At 40.7% G+C, this 23,793-nt stretch overlaps 2 protein-coding genes across 2 annotated transcripts; one reads left to right on the forward strand and one right to left on the reverse strand.

The window, feature by feature from the left end:
* The first annotated feature begins 251 nt into the window (after positions 1–251).
* Positions 252–3,929, forward strand: p2rx2 (purinergic receptor P2X, ligand-gated ion channel, 2). The gene is made up of 12 exons (XM_061729112.1): positions 252–531; positions 883–1,018; positions 1,104–1,175; positions 1,263–1,338; positions 1,425–1,521; positions 2,015–2,095; positions 2,197–2,350; positions 2,562–2,692; positions 2,795–2,885; positions 2,969–3,034; positions 3,129–3,206; positions 3,398–3,929. The coding sequence occupies exons 1-12, from the start codon at positions 365–367 to the stop codon at positions 3,494–3,496; spliced, it is 1,248 nt and encodes a 415-aa protein (XP_061585096.1). The 5' UTR covers positions 252–364; the 3' UTR covers positions 3,497–3,929.
* Positions 3,371–22,680, reverse strand: pole (polymerase (DNA directed), epsilon). The gene is made up of 48 exons (XM_061729111.1): positions 22,468–22,680; positions 21,386–21,515; positions 21,225–21,305; positions 21,101–21,145; positions 20,936–21,028; positions 20,676–20,830; positions 20,461–20,605; positions 20,287–20,367; positions 20,064–20,171; positions 19,871–19,981; positions 19,695–19,780; positions 19,244–19,363; positions 19,023–19,155; positions 18,825–18,938; positions 18,511–18,723; positions 18,313–18,420; positions 18,083–18,211; positions 17,881–17,983; positions 17,632–17,778; positions 17,391–17,536; positions 17,086–17,234; positions 16,885–16,977; positions 16,346–16,648; positions 16,019–16,214; positions 15,601–15,815; positions 15,260–15,362; positions 14,408–14,488; positions 14,193–14,315; positions 13,888–14,097; positions 13,596–13,808; positions 13,367–13,510; positions 13,142–13,282; positions 12,243–12,396; positions 11,998–12,104; positions 11,682–11,858; positions 11,374–11,597; positions 10,705–10,925; positions 10,426–10,630; positions 10,085–10,258; positions 8,709–8,834; positions 8,130–8,262; positions 7,840–8,038; positions 7,615–7,746; positions 6,647–6,840; positions 6,314–6,514; positions 6,074–6,199; positions 4,911–5,000; positions 3,371–4,819 (listed from the first exon to the last, which is right to left on the reverse strand). Exons 1-48 carry the CDS (start codon positions 22,533–22,535, stop codon positions 4,697–4,699), a joined length of 6,873 nt encoding a protein of 2,290 aa, XP_061585095.1. The 5' UTR covers positions 22,536–22,680; the 3' UTR covers positions 3,371–4,696.
* Between the last annotated feature and the right edge of the window lie 1,113 nt (positions 22,681–23,793).

The raw sequence follows: 23,793 nt of genomic DNA on the forward strand, positions 1-23,793 counted from the left end.
AAAAAAATACCTTAAGGTAATTTAGAACAGCAAAAAAATGTGTGAATAAATGTGCGATTAATATGCGATTAATCGCAAGTTAACTATGGACAACATGCGATTAATCGCGATTCAAAAATGAATCGTTTGACAGCCCTAATACATGGGGACTAATTCATTTCCCTGACCTACATGAGAATCACAAGATTGACAATTCAAATATGTGAGCACTCCACCCACTTGTCCACTCCCTCTCTAAGTGGTGCCAGGGATGCTTGAGCGAAATGCAGGCTGAAGGAGAGACGCATCAATTTGAGAAAGGGGAACAATGTAGAGAGGAAGAGGTATAATTATCAGGAAAACAGACTCATGCACATCTGTGAATATGAGTGAAGCCTTTCATACCGTGATGATGGGGCTATATGGCTTTATAAAAGAGTACTTTAATGGTTTCTGGGACTATGAGACCCCCAAGGTGATGGTAGTGAAAAACAGGACACTTGGAGTCATTTACAGGGGTGTCCAGACTCTTGTGATCACCTATTTCATTTGGTAAGTTATTGGCATGTTTGTATTTTTTCATGACCAGGAGCAACATATGAAATTCAAATGCTTAATTATTTGTATATGCAGTTTGTGATGGGGTAATAAGTTGTACTGTACATGACCAACTGTAAAGTCAATCTAAAAAAAAACAAAAATGATATCAGTATTTTATTGTGTGAAACAATAGATAAAAAACAAAATGATTCTTGGACTGGTTGGTTTGAATTAAAGTGCGTCATCTTCTCTTCCTGAATTGAGCAGTGGTGGTTGAAAAGATCCGGGGTAATATGAAACTTCCAATGAAATTCCTTGCTCGCAAATGTAATAATGTCCCTGTGTGTTCTACCATCCACAAAGGTATGTTTTTATAAGCCAGAAAGCATACCAAGAGAGTGAAACTCGTCCAGAAAGCTCTGTTTACACCCTCATGAAAGGCTCGGCAGCACACGGAGATGATATTCTGGACACTGTGGAGTACGCTCGACCCCCAGAGGTGAGCAGCATACTTCCTAGACTGTTAAAATTATGATTTAATTTAATTCAACGTAACTTCACGGAGTATTTTCTTTTCTTCATAGGGTGGTGATGTAATCAGCACATTACTAAGAAGAGAATTCACTTATGATCAGAGACAAGACACCTGCGCTGAGGTCAGAGGCTACATATAGAAGTTACACAACCTTTACCCTCCTATGACTAAAATCTAACTCAAATCTGACTTTTTTTTTCATCTGCAGTATTTCAAAGTTGCTAACGCGAACTGTACAACAGACTCTGACTGTGTGGAAGGGGAGGTTGACTTCGATGGACATGGTACTGTTGTGCATCATCTGTCTTCACAACTAATTTGTTTGTGTTTGCCTGAGCTTCTCCACAATTAAAACAAAACCTTCTCATAGGCAGGAGAACTGGCAGATGTATTCAGTACTACAACTATACTTTCAAAACCTGTGAGATCCAAACCTGGTGTCCTATTGAAGAATATGCTGTTGTGCGGTAAGTCAGGCGACTCATACTCATACTGATTTATGAAAAAGCGAATAATCCAGACGAGGTCTAGACATTGGACCAGATATCTGCCTAGATCAGATATCATAATACAGTATGTAGTACATTGATATAAATAATTTGTATTAGGTAGCTATTAGTGGAGGAATAAGGACATCCCTATATATTTTATTATACTTGTTAGCTGGTTAAGCGGAAATATCAACATTATATTCTAATAGTAGTTTTAGATAATAGTTTTTTGGTTTTACTCATGCAAAGCATCTTGAAGTTGCTTGTTGTTGAAATGAACTTTACAAATAAACTTGCTTTGCCTAGTTGTCAAAACAGCAAATATCCATGCATTCATCTAAAAAAACAAACGTCGTTCCAGACGAGAAGGTCCCATTAACCAACTGATGAAAACCCAGAAACTTCATGATATGGAACAGATAGCTGCTGTCGTGTCCTCTAATCAAACATCATTTGTTGTCTTCAACAGAGAACCACCATTAGTGGAGGCTGTTAATTTCACAGTGTTCATCAGGAACTCTATCCACTTCCCCAAATTTAAAGTGCTGAGGTTGAGTACCTTCATATCTCCCACACAAAACACAGAGGTCACGAGCCCTGGGCCCTCTGCATCAAAGATATCAATCATAAACATGTTCTCCTCTTTTGCAGAGGAAACATAAAAGATGCCTCACACAAGCGCAAAATTAAGAGGTACCTAAAAGCCTGTCATTACGATGAGGAGAAGGAGCCCTACTGTCCAAACTTCCGCCTGGGCTACATCGCAAATCAAGCAAGAGAGAATTTCACTGAGCTCTGCAGAACTGTGAGTATGTTTATGGAAATAGGGTGCGTTTTATTTATTTAACAATTTAATAGTTAAGGTGACAAGAATTGTGTTCATCGATCCACAAAATAAGAACTGTATTTGTCATACAATCTTGTGAAAAATAGGCATGCGTTTCACTTGTGAGGTTTGCAAAAATAAAAAGTCACCTTGTCCAAAAAATTGTATTTGCCATTGATTTTGTTTTTAGGGAGGAGTTATTGGGGTTTTCATAAACTGGGATTGTAACCTGGATCTGGATCCTTCTCACTGTAAACCTACATATTCATTTCGTCGTCTCGATGTTCGAAAGGATGATGATAATTCTGGTTACTACTACAGGTTAGCACCAACACCATCACACCTCATTTTTAACCATACCCATAACGGTGCCTCATAAAAGTTGTCCTGATTTTGTTCTGTCATTCTTGTGTATTCTCTTAGATTTGCAAAATATTACAGTCAGAATGGTGTTGAGACGCGGACTCTCATCAAGGCCTATGGCATCCGTTTAGATATCATTGTTCATGGACATGTAAGGGGATTCTCTTTTATCAAGTGTCCTTCCTGCTTGTTAGAATTATTAGTAATTCATTAATATATGTCTTTTCTGTGCAGGCTGGTAAATTTAGTCCCATTCCAACCATCATCAGCACCGTAACTGCTATGACCTCTGTTGGGATTGTGAGTACATAACACTACATAACCTTTTCATATTGCAACTAAGACTCTTTGTACCACAAATAGTTTCATTTTATTTCCCTTTCATTCCTTTTAGTGTACGATCATTTGCGACTGGATCATGTTGACATTTATTGACAAGAATGAAGTCTACAGTGACAGAAAGTTTGATGAAGTGAGTTTAAAGAGATTTATTAACCTCATGAAAGGTTCTGTGTTTTTACAGAGATGAAGCTGAAATGAAGATTTAACATTTGAAACAATTTATTTCTTCAAAATATTCAGACATACTGTAGCCTATTTGGGGAAATGTTTACATTCTTGTCACAGTTACCGCTCTAAATAACATAGGGTTGTCTTTTGCAGGTGATGAAGGAGCCGGAGGATCCCCTTCCCACGGAGCTCAGCTACATGAGCAGTTACGGCTCCAACCACTCGGACCTGTCAGACGGGGTACCACTCTGATGCATTCAGGGATGCTTCAGTTCTTACTGGCCAAGTTCCCAAATTCTCCTCCTTCACCCGACGGTCTCAACAACAGCAGCTCTGAGTGCTTTCTAAGGTGTCTGGATCAGGACTGATGCAGGGGATAAACCGAAAGAGGACTGAATCACCATGGGAAACCTTAAAGGCAACCAACTCTCTTCCTACGCTGACTGAAAACCTCCATGAACTGTCAATGGTTTATTAATACAATTAAACTTGGTTTCTCCTTAAAATCAGAATATGCTAACACTATGTACAGGATGTGTTTATTTTGTCTTAATGAAAAAAAGTAACGAAAGAGTTTCATATTACAAAAAATATGCGAAAATTACATTTACAAACCATACATGCTATAAGTGTACTTCAATCCAATAATAAATGTTAATCATTCTTGTCATTAGCTTTAACATCACAAGCATTAAAATGGCATCATTTTACTCTTGAAGCACCTTTGTTTTTTGAAATTTATACATAAACCATGTTTGAAGAAAGGGGATGTGCTTATTCATTATATTAAGTCTTTCAACCTGAAAAGGGAAAAAAAGAAACTACAGTAATAGAAGTGTGTGCGGCATAATGAGAGGATGCATGAGGATACCGCAAGGAGCCACACAAGAGACATAAATGGTAATCAAATAAAGGAGAGACTTCCCATAAAGTGGTTTCTCTAACAAGATTGTGGGGGAGTGTGAATCCATCTGCAAGCAGTGCAGATGTCAGCGGTGAAATAAGACTCGAGACTCATGGCTTTTGGATCAATATCCGCCTTGATAAATGGAGAACAACAAATGGGTGCATATATTTGAAAATTATTTTCTTACATCCCACATTAGAACGTCCACACGCCTGGGGATTTTTAAATGTGCACTGAAAACCTCACTGGCTTTTAATTAAGTTAACCTTCTTAACCTTAACCGTTTCTCAGATGGATTCATTCAAGAATATAAAATATCACGTTACCTTTGACATAACATTAGTCAAAAATACAGCAACAAAAAGAGATGCTCTCGTATAAAACACTTGTAATAAATTTATTAACATTTTAAAGTCATACAAAAGATAGATGTAGAGTGACAAAATGAAGAGTTCAAATATCTACAGTTCACATAGTTCTGCTCCAGCCGACTTTGTCTGTGTCCTCATAACCGGATGGAGAAGCGTCGGAGCGCCGTGTCACATTCAATGAGAGCTCTGGCCAATCTGAGGGCTCATCACAAGCAGCCAGTCGATGTTTTCCTCCAGGAATCTCATGTTGTAGTGGGACGCAATATTCCGAAACACTGTGATCTGCTCAGAAAAGCTCTTTATAGGGAACGAAGAGAAGAAAATACCTGCATTAAAGGGGAACCGTCAAACGCTTTCCTCACTAAAGTGAACAATGTTAAGTGCAAACCTTGGTTGAGAAAGTGAGGCCAAAGTCTCCAGCACATTTACAGTAGAGGGGCATGTTGGCTTCTTTGACCCCTTTACATTTGGTGCACACCTTAAATCACAAAGAATTTAAAATTGTGAGACAACTTCAGCAAAGAGATGTCTAAAAATAGACTCTTTAAGAGCTTGTGAGAAATATTTTTTTAGAAAGAAAAAAATATGCAAACCTTTTGCTTTGCGCAAAACACTTTTTTTTAACTTTTACTAGATGAGATTTGTATGAAATCGTTGACTTTTTTAGGATATTGAGTTTAAAACAGCTCAATATAAGTCCAGTTTTAGCAAAGCCTTCTTGGGATCAAAAGATTATGCTTATACTTTCTTTATTAATTTATTAATTATTGTTTGTGGTGTATTAAACTGCATTATACTTTCTTAATACAATACTACATTAATAGCTCATAATCCGTAAAATATTCAGTAACAACTGTTAATTTTAAGTTTATGTTAACGTAAAGGTTGTGTGTGAGTTCATTAAAAATTTCAAGCCAGTTAAGTTAAAAATAAGTGAAAGCAGAAGCTTACAGACAATTTAATAGACTATTAAGTGTAGCTTTAATCATGTGAGAACTAATAACCTTAAAAAAAGAGAAAAGGTCAAAAACACGGAGCATGAGCTGGTGGGTTGGAAAAGGCTGACCTAATTAGTGAATTAAAATGTTTAAAAAGGTTCTTCCTGCCATTAGCCGTCTCATAAAAGTATCTTTTAACAAAATACATCCAAATGGTTTAATGGTTGACCAATAGTGATTACCGGTACAAATATCGAAATTATGTTTTAAAATGATTATCCGAATCACAAATATTGTTAGTGAAGATGATTAAAGATTAATTATTAATTATTATTAAAGAATAAAAGTAAGGAAAAGTGAAGAGCAGCACTGGAAAGGAGAGAAGTTCACTGGATTTAACAAAATAAGAGTAAATGAGAGCATCAAAACAAAACAGCAGTTTAAGTATTTAAAATGTACTTATATAACAGAATGTAATATATTGCTCTGACAGCATTGACATAACATAGTTGAGCATCACATTCTACTAGAAACTGTCATAAATAGATTACGCTCCTTTGCTCAAAGTGTTAAATTGGTCAAGTAAACACATAAAGGCCTTGTTTTTCCTCACCAGGTCCTGTAGTGTGTAACTCATGAGTTTCTTCTGCAAAGCTTCGACCAGAGCCATCTCAATAGACTCCGTCTCAAACTGCGCCTGGCAGTTTGAGCAGAACCACTGAGGCAAGACAGACCCATCCTGACGAGAGAAAACAGTTCACCCCCCCTTAAGTTTTACACAATTAACACAAAGGATTACAGTGGGACTGCAATGTAATCATGTTGAAGCTGTTTTGTGCCGGGCTCTTCTCACCTGTGCCACAGACGGGTCCTTGCAGAGGTCCAGGTCCCGGCAGAAGTTACAGTGGTGGCAGATGACTTCTGGCAGGACGTAGGAGTTACACGGGTCACAGAACTGGGATTCCTCTGAAAACTCACCGACATCCACGAGACGCAGGAGGTCCCTTTTCAGCTTGTTCACCTGATTCACAATGTTAGCATCAAGTGAAAGAACCTGAAGAGTGGAAAAGACAGGGAGAAGTGTAAATACATCATGCTTTAGGTTAGAGCAAAAACACATTTTCAATAGTTCACAGTTGTTACATGTGAACTTGAATGTTTGATGATGTGGTACTGAACATTATACCTGGCAGACATATTTAATAAACTCCAGTGCTGGGTTGTTGAGCGGCAGGTGTGAACCAGGCAGCACGGGGAACATCTCTGAGGTCTGGGTTACGTTCCTGGACCCAGTCACCTTTTTCTGAATTTTCTGAGTGATTGTGAAAAAGTTCTGTGTCAGCTCACTGGCCACGTATTCTTGGGAGAAGGAAATCATTCCTATGGGGAGGGAAAAAAAGAAAAAAGTAGTTAAATTATAATCATGGTGGGAAAAAAATGGACACTTCTTAGTCGTCTCGGACGTCAGAGTCAGACTGCAACATATTGGATGAAAAGCAGCCCAAATCATTTCCACAGCGGTGGAGGTTGATGATTTAGACTTATTTTGCAGCCATGGGATCATAGTCGTCAAGTAAGGCATGAACTCCTCCTTATGCATAAGGATTCTGTATGAAGTCATTTGTCTGACATCTAGAATTGAATTTGGGCAATGTGACAATGATCCCCAAAACACCAGAAAAGCCTCAATAGAACAACTAAAACAGAAAATAATTACACAGCTGCAGTGGTCCAAAGTTCAAAGCTCAACCTGACTGACGACGCGTTGGATCCTGATACAGGTCAAAATTATTGAAGCAAATTTGTAAAAAATGGGTATAAATTCCTAAATAAAAATTGAGAGACTGATAAAAATCATACAAAAAAAATGTGTTCAAATTCCAACTAAAAAACAATACTTCTGAATTTTTGCTTAATTTGTGGTAATTAATGAAAATTATTTTTGAGGTTGTATTTACCTAAAATTAAAGATCTTATAGGGATCAGAATATCGTTTTTATTAATTTCCTGATTCATAAAATGCTTGTATTTTAACAGGGTGTTGTTGTTTTTTTTCCACATGACAACACAGTTTTACAGCATACACCAGAAGGTTCCTGAGAAAAACATCAAAAGTCTTCAGTATTGAGAACAGCCTCCTAAACAACATCTTACCAGGAAGTGCGTTCAAGTCTCCGAGTGGCTGCTGGGAGGCCTGGCTCCCTGCACGTCTCTTGACTGGCGTTGCTCCGGGAGCGTTGCGTCTCAGCTCCTCCTTCATGCTGTGGTAAACAGCTGCGATGTAGGCTGGAAGGGGAAGGGTGTATTTAAGACTTGGTAATAAGAATAGGGGAAGAAAAAAAAACAGAAAATGTTGGTATGTTTAGATGTTTCCTTCACCTGAGACGATCATAAGGAAATATTTTTGGCAGGAAGCTGTTTGGGGGAGGTACTGCATGATATTCCAGTTGCTCTCGATCAGCTCCTCCACGTCATCGGTCTCGCCATCATCATCCTCAACATCCTCTTCCTCATCTTCATCCTCACTGCCATCCTCATCTCCCTCCCCTTGCCTGCCTTTCTTCTGTTTGGCTCCTTCCTAAAAAGCAATCCATTGTTTTAGTAAAGTAAGCACGGCATTCATAATTTTTAATTAAAATACACTGATTTGTACTTTGACTTTGCAATACCTCTCCAGACAAGAGGCTGGAAGGCAGTTTTCCTTTGACACCACCAGAGTTTGCTGGATCCATCCACAACAGGAACTCCCAGCATCGGGAGAAGGAGATTGACAAAGAATGGAAAAGTTCTCTGGAGTGTATGCTAGAGGGGAAATCAGATCGCATAAGTTATTGTTGTCTAGAAGAGAAATTTAAGAGATATTTAAATAAACAAGACTGTCCAACATTGACAGACATAGCTGCTTGTTTGAGGATGCAGTAATACAGCTGTAGCATTTTAATAATGTACACTGGCATCATTTCAGTATTTGTGATTGCTACTACTTCCATTAGTTTAATGAGCAGCGCTCCACTATCAGATTTTTAGAGAAATCACTTCTAAATGATATAGACCACAAAAATCATCTGTGGTTTCTAAACAGGAAATTGTGTTTTGATGCCTGATGCAATTTAAAAAAAAAGAAAGCTAAAAAAACAACAATAAAATACTCTTGAAGTCACAGACAGACAGATATGCATAATTAAACAACCACATCCCTGTACATACAATAGAGAAGCAACGTGCACTGAGGAGTATAAATGTGAGACCTGTTGGTGATGTACTCCATGTAGGCAATGGCATCGTTTATCCTCCGCTTCTTGGTGCACAAGATGATCCTGTTAAAGTTTCCATACACCACAGTCGAGCCTAGACGTTTGAATTCTGCTACCAACCTGCCAGACGAAACATTCATTTAAGAGAAATGAATAAAAGGATGCTGCAGATGTCATTTATTTAGGAAGCTATATATGAAAGGCAAAATCTTTATCATGATAAACACAAGGCTGTACTATCTATTCTCGTTTTATTCAAGCATGTTAAAGAAAATAAACACTCCCAGCTGATTAGCAGACAGGACCGAGAGGAAATATAATTGATATATTGCAATGCAACGTTAACCAACAAACTTTATTGTAGCCAGATAAGAGAACAATAATATTAGTGTAAGTGTACGCTATAGTCCACTTTATCTCATTGTCAAACAGTCCATTCGACTGTAGAGTGAAGCTTTTTTGTATTAACTTACTCATATTTTGCTGACATCATTCACAGCAGAACCTTGTTAGTGCTGGTTCTTGAATGCCTACTGTCATCTACTGTGTGTAGTTAAAAGATTTAAGATAAGAACTGGGTCTGGACAGATTTTAGGATGTTATCTAAGTGATTAAAGTGACAGGAAAGTATCTAAATGTCAGTCATGATAAGAGCTTGTCAAACTGCTTATGTGTGAAGAAAAAAAGAGCGTCAGTGGTTCCTTAAGATAGGAAACACTGGGCCGCCACTTCTATACCACTATTAGATGTCTTTCTTGATATTAAAAAGGTGCCATACGTAGGAGATACACTTTAAATATACTTTAAAAATTAACAAGTATATTGAAAAGGAACTGGTTTGATGCTGTATTAAAATGCATAGATCTGCACTGAAAAGACAGGATTGACTAATCATTTTAGCTCACTAGTCATTCATTTCTATACTTGTACACTAATAGCATGGTGGCTTAGTGGTCAGCATTGTTGCCTCACATCAAAAAGCAGCATTGTAGCTTTTGTTTTACATTTGTCAACTCCCATGAAGAGGAAACACTGCTGGCTGTGTGAAAAAAATCAAAGACACTTGCAAGTAAACTTCAACCTCTGGTGGATGTATCCAACATGCAAATGTACAAACCCAGAGGAATTCCCGTTTGAGCTACAGCCCAAGACAGAGCTTTATTTTTTCCTTGCACCAGCGGCTCAAGGAAAAGTGCTCAGGAAAAAGGTGCAGGAGATTTTATTATTATTTCACTATTTGACCATAACCAGTGATGTGATGATATTAATATCAACTATCAAGAAAAGAAAAGATTATCATAAAACAAAACTTAGAATATGTGACTAAATAACTGATCAATATTTTTTGCGGTAATTGATGGGGCACTCACTGCAGAAACACTTTCTTCATCATGTTGTGCAGGGTGCGGTGCAGCGCCGGGTCGTAGAGCAAAGAGCTCGGCGAGCGCAGCCAGCGGTAGAAGTGCATCACCTGGTTGTCTGCATACACGTTGTGGAACTGTGTGATCTCACGGACCCATCCAACCACCATACTCTTTAATATCCTTCACACACAACACAAAGTGGGTTGACACATAAAACAACACAAAAATCCTGATTTGCATCCTTGAACAAATATACCAAAAGAAATAAAAACAATCAGGAAACACCATAGCCAATTTCCAGGGCCTTTGTTCATTTAGTCCATCATGCACAACAAATAGTCACGTACCTGAAAGTGTTGGAGCAGAGAGCAGTCTCATCGTAGCTAGCAAGAGCGCTCGCACCCTGATTTCCTGACATCATCTCCTCCAACGAGGCCTGCTGGATCACATCGAAACTGACGCCCAAACTGGCTCCCCCCTCCATGTCGTTGACATGCTGCGACTGGAGGATGGTGTTCACTGCCAGGCTCTGCAGGTCTAACTCCACACACACTGGTGAAGAAACAACACAATTAATTAGTTGAGAAAAAGACACTGCACGTTCTGATCCCTGGTTGATTGTGTACCTGTAGAGTAACATCCTTGAGCATTGATTTCCACTGAGCCTCTGTCATCGCTTTCCATGACCAGCCGACTGTCATCAGCCTCTTTTCCTCCGAGGTCGGGCCTGGCAGTGGGCGAAAGCCACAGGAGGTGGTTGTGTTTCCGCAGATGTCTCGCCAGGAACAAGTCTGAGCCGAAGATGGACACATCCTGGGGCAAGTTCCCCACCGGTAAGTGGTAATACCTGAAAGCAGGAGGCAAATGGATTTAAAAAAAAAAAAAAAAAAACTCTTAAAAAGGAGCATGAGGCAGGATTGAGGCAGGATTTATGAAAAAAATTCGTATACGTTTTAAGTTTTCTAGTAATAATGTCAGATGAAGCGTTCCAAACCAAAACGAATGAGCCCTCTAGCGTATCTCTCCGTTGCCTTGAACAGGCTGTGTGCTGCAAAATGTGCTGCAATGGTGACCAGAATTTCCCGCGCTGTCCTGCGGATGTTACGTCACATGACGCTGCATGCGCGTTCTCCCCGTTCTCACGTGCCGGCTTCGCTGTTGGCTGCAGTACCCCGACGGCCGTCGTGGTGAAGGGTGGCGCTAGAGAGTCTAATTTCTTAAAGGGAGCCTCATGATCCTTTAACTTTCCTGTGGAACTATAAGTGTCACAGAGGAAAGGGTGAGCTGCAACACACCTGGCCATGTCAAAAGCCTGCGACAGGCAGCTGTCCAGGTTGAGGTAATGGCGGATCATGCGGCGAGCACCGAGACGTTGCCAGTCCAGCACATTGTAGCTAATCTCATCCACCACGTGCACTGGAACCACCGGGAACTCCTCCAGCACTGGCATCCCTGCGGCCAGTCGTCGCAACTCCCAGTTTGACTGCACAGCAATAAGGGTGGGCCCACGTCGTTCCTCCTACAAACAGCAACCAGTGGTCATCAGATTTTGCAGTTTAATGATGCCTGAAATTCCAGCCATAAAAGGGTGGATGCGTCTCACCTTGTAGTTGAGCAGTATGCGCTGCAGAGCACGGGAGATGGCCTTCATGTCGTTTTCAGCCCGGACCTCAAAGGTGTGTTTCTCAGGAGGCAGAAGTTCATCTGTCGTCTTCTCCAGAAGGGCGGTGCGCTCGGCCGTGTAGAGGTTACCCAGGTTAGGCATCTGGTTGCTTCGGACCTAAAAATCACAAATTATTGATGAAGCTTGAGAATTATTCACTGTAGGTGATGAGCAGTGGCTTAGGAGATCAGCAAGGGAGCAAAACTGAAAATAAAATGTGATAAAGAAAAATCTGTGTCAAAACATTAAAAGTTACCGTGTCCAGGACAAAGATGCTAGCTTTTCTCTGAGAGGGGATGAACAGGCCAAACAGAGCTTTGTGGCCCTGGCTGTGATGATACAAGTACATGTGACGAACGCTTCCTGTTGGGAATGAAAACACATCCATGTGAAACTTCACGTACTTTCCTCATTGATTCTCAATCATTACACTGCAATTTTAGAGTAGAAGGACACCGAAACGAAGCGAGCAAAGCAAGCAGCATCTTCAGCAGGACTTACCAGGTTCCAGGTAGCTGAACTGGGCCAGAGACCTCATCTCTAGGTGCTCCAGATCAAAGGTGTCGGCCTCCCTGCCCGCCAGGTCCCTCACGCCATTTTTGTTGACCATGCATACACAGCCGAGCTGCACCAGTGCACGGAAAAGCAGGGGGACCTGAGAAGATGATGAAGAACCCTCATTCATTTTTAATTTACAAAAAGAGAAAATGACTACGTTTACATGCAGTCAAAATTCGGGTTATTACTAATATTCCGGTTACTGAAACATTCGGAATATTCCGTTTAAATGCGTAAGCAAACAGGGTTTTCCCCGTTTACATGGTAATTAATCATTCAGGATATCCCGATTAAACCAGCGACGCGCGGAGAACGTGATGACGCAATTAGCGTAATTTCCGCTTCTTCTTCCAAATTCAAAACAAATGCTGCTTCGCGCAACTTTTCGCTCACCTTCTTGTAAATCTCGCTATCCCGGTACTTTCTACCGTCTACAAATGGCGTGGTCTTGCGTTTCGCCATGTTTATAAGAAGTTCCTGGACTCAAAAAACCAGGATTTCTTGCGAACAGAGCATGCGCAGAAAACAAATTCCTGTTCCATTTGATCGGGATATTCCATTTGGCGTTTACTTGACCGAATATTCGGGTTTTAAAAGAAGTAACCCAGGGGTCATATTCAGGTTTTTAAAAACCGGAATATGAGCAAATTCGTGTTATTCAAAGGGGTTATTGGTGTTTACATGGCCGTTGCAAATTCGGGTTTTGCCAATATTCGGGTTTTAAAAGGGTTATTGAGTGCATGTAAACGCAGTCAATGATGCTACAATACGCTCACCGAATCCACCCCCCCCAAAAAAGACCCAACAACTTATGATCACACTCAAAATGGAGAGACGGTAACCTGTGTTTCATAGACCCCTTCGATGTCTGGTGCGGAGAGGTCAGCGTTGATCTCATTGATGTGCTCCTGGTACATGTCCTCTAGCACGGTGTACTCGTACAGGTAGTACACCACATTGGAGCGAGGCAGCATGCGGTTCACCTGCAGTCACAAGTTTAAAAGTTCATAATTAAATCCTACAAGCAGATGCTTTCAGACTGGAGCATATTTTTTTGTGTTGCATGCCTTTTTGTACGTGGCCCCCTCCTCCTGTTTTGGGACTTTCTGGTTGACGTAGAAGACGCGCGGGATATTGAGTTTCATGCAGTGGAGGTCGCTTCCAATCACAGCCCACAGCTTGTAGAGACCAGGGTGGGCCGTCTCTGCAATCTGAGAGGCGGGAAGGTGGACAGTTATTCACATTTTATATGAATCTCTTTGGTTTGACAATCTCAGAGACACAACTCTCCCATACTTGCACAATCTGCCATGGCATGTCCAGGATGCTGCGCGCTGTTCTGCGGAGAAAGCTTCCCAGGCCAGTGGTGGGACCGTCTCTGATCACACCTCCGCCGACGGGTTGTGCTTCACCGTCCATCAGCTTCCTTCTCTTCTTTCTCTCTTTCCTTTGTCTCAGCTGCAGCTCCCACTTTTTCTTATGGTAACGCAGCCACACAAGACACTCCTCCTGCATAACAACACAGTTGTTAAAAGAAAAAATGCTTTTTCCTTTCTGAAATCAGCACCGTTTCACTCCAGTTTCCTACCCGTGTTCTTCCCCTGGTTGGGGGAGGTCCCAGGATTTCTCTCCAGGACTGCGTAAGCTCAACGTCCTGAGATGCCGTCTGGCTGTCGCCCCCCTGTGAGTCCCGCTTTCGCTTGGTGCTGATGAGAATGGCTGGCTGCAGGGGCCTGGGTGGCATCCCAAAGTCCTCAATGTCTGCAGCCTGGCCTGCTTGAAGAGGCTGATGGGCCACCTGAGACGGATGGAGAGAACGTGTATAGAGTAGCATCAGTGCGGGCTTGTGCGTGGAGCCACCATGCTTCAGTCGGGTTGCCGGGTCTAACCTACCTGTCTCTTCCCCTCACTGGTAAACAGTTCGCTGATTTTCTTTTGTTTGTAGATGTCATTTTTCTCCAAGAGTTTCTTGTGTAGCCAGTCAGGATGCCTCACTCTTGGAACTGGATTCTTCACCTGATGAGGAGGAAAAGTTATAAAATCCACATCCACATGAACTTTTTCCCAAAAAACTGATCAAAGTTAATGTATAACCGGTATAACCTAACCTGTTGCAGAGCTGCAGGGATGGTGATGATCTTCTGGATTGCACTACCCAACCTCTCTATGTAATAGCTCCAATCAAGAATCTGGAAAAGTCCAAAACAAATACATGCAAAATAGTTATTGAAATGGACCCAACCCCTGTCCTGTGCTTGACGGCCAGTATTTGGTGTCTGAAATGTTTATAAAACACCAAAACAACATGACAATGCCACTTTGTTTGGAGTAACCAAAGTTTGAAATTACCACCTCAGTGTCTGCGGTCTACACCCGTTTATATAGCCGTCTGTAGTAACTAACCATGCATCAGTCAGATCTACATAGAACTCTTAGTTCTCCTGCTCATGGAGAGTTAACATCAATATATCTGGTCTTTTGTACCTTTTCCTCTACCCGGCTGGCCTTCGGCAGGAGGGTCCCCCCTTATGACCCTGGTCCTGCTCAAGGTTTCTTTCCTTCTAAAAGGGGAGTTTTTCCTTCCCACTGTTTGGTTTAAGGTTTTTCTCCCACCAGGGGAGTTTTTACCTTTTATCTTTGCCATTGTTTAATTAATAATTGCTTGAGGGCCATGTTCTGGGTTTCTGCACCTAGAGACAACTTGTATTGTAATAGATGCTACATAAATCACTTCTAAAATTGAATTGAAACAAGGAAATCTGGCTTCTAATTTGTTTTGTTTTTTTAACCTTTCCCCCAAAATTTGGAAAACGTATTTTTTTCCACATATCATTTAAAGCACAATCTGTAGCTGCAGCATTTCCACTTGAAAACACATCTGGAACCCATGACCAAACTAAAGAAGACAGAAATGCAGGTGATTTAAAAAAAAAAAAAAAAAAAAAAACTGTAAGACTCACAGAGCGGATGTCCAGGTCGTGCAGGCTCGGCATCTTTAACCACTTGCGAAGGAAATGCTTCTTTACACTGGGCTCTGCTTGGAAAATGGCCAGAGGGATGGCCCTGATGGAAAGAGACACAGATCTGTTAGTATCAAATGCAAATTCCACTATTATTACAAAGCAATTGTTCCTCACATTCATTGGGGGAGAAAAGCATTTTATATCAAAATGCCAGAAAATCTATCCAATACATCATTGTAATAGCGTGTCCATATGTTGATACAAAGGTAGAACCATGTTGCAAATGGCTTTTAAAGTGTACTAAAATAACATTTATTGTTTTACAGCTATTCCCTCACCTTTCTGTGACGGGGGAGCCCTCAGGTTTTCGCGAGATAACGTAACGACAGCTTAGACCTTTATCTTTAACCATCTGGTCTCCCAGGAACTCGGCCAGTCTCTTAGCTGTGCTGATGGACGTGGACTTCAGCTCTCCGTAGTCCTCAAGTTTTCTGGACATTGAACGATTCTCCGAAATCAGTTCAAACAGTTCTGCATCCGGCATGTTGGCAGCCTGGAAAACCACAGAAATTATTCAACTGTTTAAGACGAAAATAAGCAAAAGAATGGGAGTTTTTATATATTTTTGGTTTTGTTTTTATTTTTATTTTTTTTTTTTACATGACAACAAAGTAATATTACACAGCACAAACTTGAAGTATAATAAAAAAAAAAAACTACCATGTTCCAGCATTATATTCTACTGTAGATATTTACCTTGCTGTAAAGCACGTCCAGCCAGTAGTCGGCCACTTTGGCCACAGAGTCATAGACCTCTTCCAAAGTGGTACCTTTGAGAAAAGCCTCAAACACAGACGACTGGAAAATCTTAATGAGCTGGAGCTCCCCTCTTCTCTTCACTTCAAAACCTTTGAGCTCAGCAAGAGAGCCATCTTCATTAAACACAGCGTACCTAAAAACAAACAGGGAGACCTTAAATCCTTATTATTATTCTTATTTTTACATCAGCTTTTGATGGATCCCCTAACATGAGGCAAAACACTTTAATAAAGAAGGCCGAAAAGTAATTTAATGTTGGTGTACCTCTTCTTCAGCTTCTTGCCTTCCTCTTTGGAAGCAGGCAGGATCATCGCAAGGTACGGTCCGTCCACCTCAAAGAAGATGCTGTTCTCCGCCCTGATGTTGTATGTTAGCGACCCGGGGTCCACCAGCTCATGGTACTGGTCGTTGGTGAATCCCTCTTTCACCAAGATGTTAAGTATCGCTCCCGGGTAAGAAATGGTCACCTTGGGTTTCTTCTCATTGCTGGTTTTTACCACAAAGTTCTCAGGAAAGGTGTTGGGCAGGACACACCAGATACCATCAGTGTCCAACTCCAGGGGCCTCCTGAGTCATGAATAACAAGTGGAATGTGTGACAAAGGGAGTGTTTGCTTTATTTTATTTTCACAATTAAATTACCTCACCATGTCTAATTTGGCAGCGTTTTATAAACTGTAAATGTTTCGAGGCAAACGTCAAGATGTAATAGATGGATTCACGTCCATGTGTTGCCAAGAATGTGCAGACAAAACACTAGCAGCAGTAACATGTCACCAGTTACATTATCTGTATGAAACTCACCCAATTTGTTCAATTAGCTCTCTGGCCTGAGTGATGATGTTGGCTCCGGTAAAGCACACTATACCAGCCATTTCCATGGAGTACCAGCGGGCCCTGACAGAGGCACAAAGACCGATCAGCTCAGCAGCACTCACTCACGGACTGACTGAGATCACAGCGGCAGGACGCTTCAGAGCTCAAATAACAGACATTAACTCTCACCCTTTCCTCATGACGTAGCCGTAGAAGGAGTTGAGAATACACTTGTGAGCCAGCTGAAGAGACTCGTACAGGATCTCCATGTTTTTGCAGCGCTTCACCTCAGCAGCGTCTCCGCTTTCCTGGGCTGCCGACAATTTCTTTTTCCACACCTTCAACAAAGGCAGCACAAAAGTAAGGAGTGCAGCAAATAACACTGATGTGCAATTTCAAATATGTGTTTAAAAGGCTAATAAAACCTGGGAAATATTAAATAAAAAACACAAAACAAAAAAAGAAACCACACACACACACACACACATACACACCTTGTGAAGTCCTTTGAATTCGTAACGTCGATCCCTGAAAGCTCTGACAGTGTCAACATAAAAGGAGTTTTCTCTCTGACAGATGGTGGTAACCCGCTCCTCCCGCTTGGTGACGTGTGTTTTCTTATACGCCTTCTTACAATAGTCTGACAAAAAAGAAGAAGAAAAAAGTCAACTGTGCTTTGGCAAAACTGTAATTAAGAATACAGTGAGGAAGCCCAGAGCCCAGAAGAGGCAGTACCTGCCAGACGTTTCTTCTCATGCTTGGCCTGCTCCTCCCTGTTGAGAGTGTGAAAGGCCCGAGGAGGTCCGTTGGGGAAAAACGGCGGGAACTTTTCAGACTCGAGTTGCTGCTGGATGCGGTGGAACTCACTCCGACTTGCAGGCACTATTTTTAGATGCAGACAGATTAAAATCAAAGAGACATCAACCTTTTTTTTTTTTTTAAATAACATTTCCAACAGACTGCACAAACAGGAAGCTGCCTTACTGATTTCTCCTCTCCACTGCCAGGCCATACTCCTCTGACAGGTGGCGCCAGGCTTGTTGAAGTCACAGGCAGCACATGTGGCCTCATCAACCATAGCTGATGGCTTAGAAAGAAAAAAAAAACAATGAAAAAGAAAAGATGAGGACAAACACATACAGTATCCATCTCTACCATACTGTCTCTTTTGAATCCCACAGTTTACCTGCAAACGGTTGGTGAGAATAATATTAGGGTACATCGCGCCGACGTCAAGATGGTAGATGAGGGGACATTCAATCCTGTTTGGAACCTCCTTCAAGGAAGTCAGCTTCTTTTTGATTTCATCACAAACCTGACAGAATGTGGAGATGTTTCATGAAATTGATACAACTCTTGTGAGTCACAAAAAAAATTAAAGAAGCCTGAGGAAAAAAAAACAAACAGTCAACAAACCTCATTAAAGTTGGTAACTTGCTCCAGGGGAAGTTTCTCCTCTTCCTCGATGGCGTGACGCATCGTTCCCTCAACTCTTTGCAAGAGGAAGTCAAATGCAGCCGGGTTCTGTTAACACATCGGACCAAAGGCTCACATTTAAAAAGTTAAAAGATGATGAAGAAGTAGCGCAGGGAGGAATTTAGGCTCCACTGATACCATTTTAAAACGACAGGGGATGTCACTGCGAAACACTCCTGACTCCAGCGCCTCCACGTGTCCGCCCACGTAGGTCTCGGAGTCCATGACGTGACCGTCGTCTGTAAGTTTGTTGAAGACCTGCTCCTGCTTGTTGGGGAAGATGATGTTGGCGTGGAAGGCCTGCACCATGAGCAGGGCTTCACACAGAGTCCCAGAACCTTTACGCAGCACCTGTTAACAGGAGAAAAATGTAATAAAAGTCATTATTAACGCTTGAAACGGACAGGTTTTCTGGATTCAAGTCATCTTTTACGACACAGGCCTGCACAAACCTCATCGGGTTCCATGGGGATGATGGTACACAGCGCGAAGATAAAAGGGTGAACATACTTCATGTACAGGTAATATGTGGCGACGGCATCGGACACAGAGTAGGTTGCTAGGGTCTGAGAGGCAGAGTGACAAAATAAAGTCAAAATCAGTTAGAATATTCCTTTGTTAAAGTGTATGATGGAAGCCGGTTTGTGTACCTGTGGTTCTTCAGTTGCCATGCGGCACATCTCTTCGGGGTCCAGCTCCACGGGGTCGTAGCCCAGCTTGGCCTTTGCTGCTGCCTTCAGGTTGTGACTCCCCACAGGCAAGTAGCTGTCTCTCTTTACCCACCTGACACACGCAGGAGAAGAATGTCCAAGGAATTACTTTAGATGCTCATATAATAAGAGGTGAAACTATGTCAATAACGTTTTCCCACCTCAGACAGTCCATGTGGATGGCTTGGCTGGACTTGTACTCTCCTTGGTTGTCCTTCTGGAAACCAATCTCCTTGTACATGTTTAGTCCATGAACCGCAGCCCTGGTCTCCACAAAAGGCCTGGGGAAACACCAGAGTTTTAAAATTTAAAAAGAAGAGTCGTTACAAAAGTTAGCTTTATGTTTGCTTGATATTGGTTAATTCCCTGAATCCGACAATAAAAATGTAACATAGCATAGGTAGTTTTTTTTGTTCTTTGGTTTCATTTGTAAGAATATTTTGCAGTCATCTAATTCAACAAGGGCACACCTTTTTTTTTTTTTTTAAAGTAAAAACAAACCAAAAAAAACTGTTACAGATTTTGTTATTTTGCCACTTATTCTAAGGGATGTTTTTTTTTTTATTTACATTTAACATGTCATTCTTTGTAAATATCAAAATATGAACTCACCAATCAAAAAAGTCTCCATTGTAGGTTACAAAGATGTTTGGTTGGGTTTCATGAACGTGATCAAACCACCTCTTGATGAGGCCCGCCTGCAGCCAAAGACATGTAACAACGTGTTATTACACTGACACAATATGTTGCAAATACATGTTGGCATATCTAAAGGAAGAGCTACAAACCTCATCATCCTCATTGAAAACTGTAAAAGGCCCTTCATATTCAGGTTTGGGAGTGAACTCAAAATCCTCAATGTCCTCAGAGACAATCTCTCTGTTTGTGATTAGGAAACCCTGTAGGTACAAATGGCTGTTGGTTAAACTGACGCAAATAACATGAATTGACGCATAAGCTCGGAAGTTACATGAACCACACCTGTCCATCTATCTGGTAGGAGATCATCATTATCTGATCTGACTCTGCATCCGGGAATTTCAGAGGAAGTTTGGTGGTCTCAATGTCAAAGGCCAAAACAACAGGGTCCTACAAGAAAGAATGAGTTAAACAGTGATTTACTCAAAGCTCTGATGTACTATACTCTAATCCTAAAAGTATGAGTGAGTGACTATTATTTTATACAATAAACACGTTATCGTACCGGCCGCTCCACAAGGTCATCTCTCCGAACGATCTCTGGTGGATAAGCACTGCCTCGGTATCGAACATTGTACCAGTGAGCCTGAGAAAGGAAAAGCCAGCAGAGGTTAGAGCACGATGCTCAGTGTCAAAGATACATTTCTGAAACGCATGCATAAGACAAAAATATTCTTACGACATGGATCTTGAGGTCTATGGACACTCGCACGTGGTAAGGCACATCGTACTCTCTCATGTCCACGATGTTGTCTAACTGATCTGAGATACTCTTTGACGTCCTATCTTCATCTGCTGGAGTCACACTGCCCCCTGAAAGAGCACTTTTAAAAACAACAAGAACGTTAGCAGGAGCCTTTCAGGGACCTGATGGGATGCCAGGGTTGTTGTTACCTTGACAACATAGAGGTGTAGGCATCGTTGGACTGTTCCCTCTCTCTGTTCTTACGCACGGCTGGAGAAATCTCACGCTTGACTTTCATGAGCTCTTCCAGGGTGCTGAACGACAGCTTGATGTAGCTTCTCTTCAGGCCCACGAGATGGTTTGGCTGGGGAGAGCAAGCTGTTGTTCTCAAATGTTCTGGTTTTTAATCACACGAGACTGTATGACTCACTTTTGCTATCAAAAAATGCACTAAAGCCAAAGCACTCACCAGGTCCAGGTCCTCTTTTGGGAGGATTTCAAGCTTTGCCACCTTTCCTTGGAACTTCTTTGACAAGTATGAAATGACCTCCCTCTCACAGTTCTGAAAATAACATCACTTTGTTATTTTTAAGCAATTATTACGACAAGAAGCTCAATGTAGTCAATGGCTTACCTTTTTAGTAGCAATGTAAAAATAAGGCTTGAATGGAAGAGCCACCTGCAGAAAGCAAATACCACGATGAAGTTGTCAGGAGGTGTAGTCGTGAATGTGTGTAATATTCTGAACATACACAGACCTTGAATCTGCTTCCATCCTCCTGAATGAAATAGTAGTCCACGGCACTGATCATCCTCTTGTCTTCATCCAAGATCTCTGCCTGCAAACGCAGACGAGCAAAACCTGATTAGTGTATCCTGCAAATGTCAGCTTGATCAACCTCACGGTGCGTGATTTTACAGGATGCATGTTGATCAGCCAGCCCGTCTTCTCCCCCGGCTCCCTGATCCTGTCGAAGCCGAAGCGGGCGTCCATGGCGTCGGTGAACTGGCTGCGCTCCAGCCGCTTCAGGGCGGAGGAGGAATCATCCCTGGTTCAAACATACAAACATTAAACTCTCAAATCCCCACTGTCATCCACTCACATGCTTCACAAGTTTAGTTTAGTTTAGTTTAGTTTATTTGCATATAGAAATATACAACAGCTTTAAAAGTGCAGACGAATAGTATGTAGAAAAAAAAAAAGGAAATAAAAAAAAGAAATACTATACAACAGAAAATGTGCGGGAGGAACCAAAAAAACCCATAAGGACTTGTCGAGTGGTCCTCCTATAATGAAACAAACAATATCTACAGAAATATGTAAAACATAGGACAACTAAGGAAAATAAGCTAAATTACTAGAAAACAAAAACAGGAATCTGATGAGGGCGTGCAGAGAAAAACTGGAAATGAATGGTTAAGCTTTGCTAAGTTGGTCTAGCAAATTTGTTTTTTGAAATTATTTGTACTCGAGCATTCTCTAATATGGTGTGGTAAGGTGTTTCAATAAAGAGGACCTCTGAATCTAATTAAAAAATTAAAATTGGGAAAAAGTAGACCTGAAAAGGGTTGGATGGAGATTGTTTGCAGACCTAGTATTGAAGTGATGAATTTGGGAATTGAATTGAAATAAAGAATGAAAACAGTTTGGAAGTAATTTGTGAATGGATTGATAGACAAAAAGACAAATCTGAAAAACATTTACAGCAAAAATAGGGAGAATACTTAGGGATTGGAACAATGGGGTGGATCTAGTAAGACTCTTGGAAAATGTAGTCATTTTGATAAAACGTTTTTGCAGGATAAAGATACAGTTGAGGTTGCTCATGAAGGTACTTGCCCAAATGACATTTCAGTATGAAATATAAGGATAAATCATAGTATAATATAAATTAATACAGATTTTTCTTGGTAATAGATACCGTATACGTCTGATTACTGCAATATTCTTTGCAATCTTGTTCGAGATGAGTGCAGATGGGTCACTGTGAGAGAACTTACTGGTTTTCCTGATCTCCTCCACTTTGTCCCCGGTCCGACTTATACCGTCCGCTGTTTTGTAAAACCATCTTCTACAGCTTTTTTTTCCAAGATTCGCTGAAGTGTAATGAATTAAATAACCGCCAAGTTCTTTAAAAACAGAGCACAATGCCACATTTCTGATAATTTTGCACTTATTTCCTCCGGTGGTGTCTGTCAAATCCTCCGACACGACTTGTTTTCTTATTTTGGCGCGTTCCGGCAGCTGCCGCGAGACCCGCGCTAAACCCGGAAGAGAGGAGATCGTTTATTAGAGAGATGTGTTACTCTGCTCAGCTTCATGTCGCCATGTAATAACAAATAAAATAAAAGCCTTTAAATAACGTAAAATACTCATATTAAAGGTAATTTACAATTTCCATTATTTTATTTTATTTTTTCGAAAAATTTGTTTTATTATTATTGTTTTATCAGCTACACCTTTAGATTGGGCTGTGAAAATATACAGTAAATGTTGGGGACCACTGATGTAAGGGACGCAAAAGTTTAAATACTGTCCACACATTACTGCAAGACAAGTCCAAACGATCCAAACACATTTTCAAGAGCCAAATAACAAATAAAATATGGCCAAATAACTGCAGTGTGTCGGCGTAAATATGCACTACTGAACAAAATATAAATCAATAAATATAATGTGCCGGTATTCTCATTCTCATCCTTACAACATTTTGAGACAGCAATGGGTTGGTTATATCAGGGAGGAAAGGTAATGGACACATATATACAAGCAGAATTAGCAAACAAAGAAGAATGTACACATGTATGCATGTAGGTGTGTGTGTGTCGGTATGAACATATGCATGGATAGTATGTATAATTTGATGTATAGACACGATACACATGCTTGAGATGAAATGACAACCTAAATTGGTTTTGTCAGTTTCTTTAGCATCTTTTCACTTTCTGTTTTCAAAGCTATCATTATTATTATTATCATTATTATTACTATTATTACAGTTATTACAGCTATTATTATTATTATTATTATTATTATTATTATTATTATTATTATTATTATTATTATTATTATTATTATTATTATTATTATTATTATTATCAACATCATCATCATCATCATCATCATGATCATCATCATCATCATCATCATCATCATCATCATCATCATCACCATCATCATCACCATCATCATCATCATCATCATCATCATCAACATCATCATCATCATCATCATCATCATCATCACCATCATCATCACCATCATCATCATCATCATCATCATCATCACCATCATCATCATCATTATTATTATTATTATTATTATTA

Source organism: Cololabis saira, chromosome 9 (assembly GCF_033807715.1).
Source record: "Cololabis saira isolate AMF1-May2022 chromosome 9, fColSai1.1, whole genome shotgun sequence".
NCBI lineage: Eukaryota > Metazoa > Chordata > Actinopteri > Beloniformes > Belonidae > Cololabis > Cololabis saira.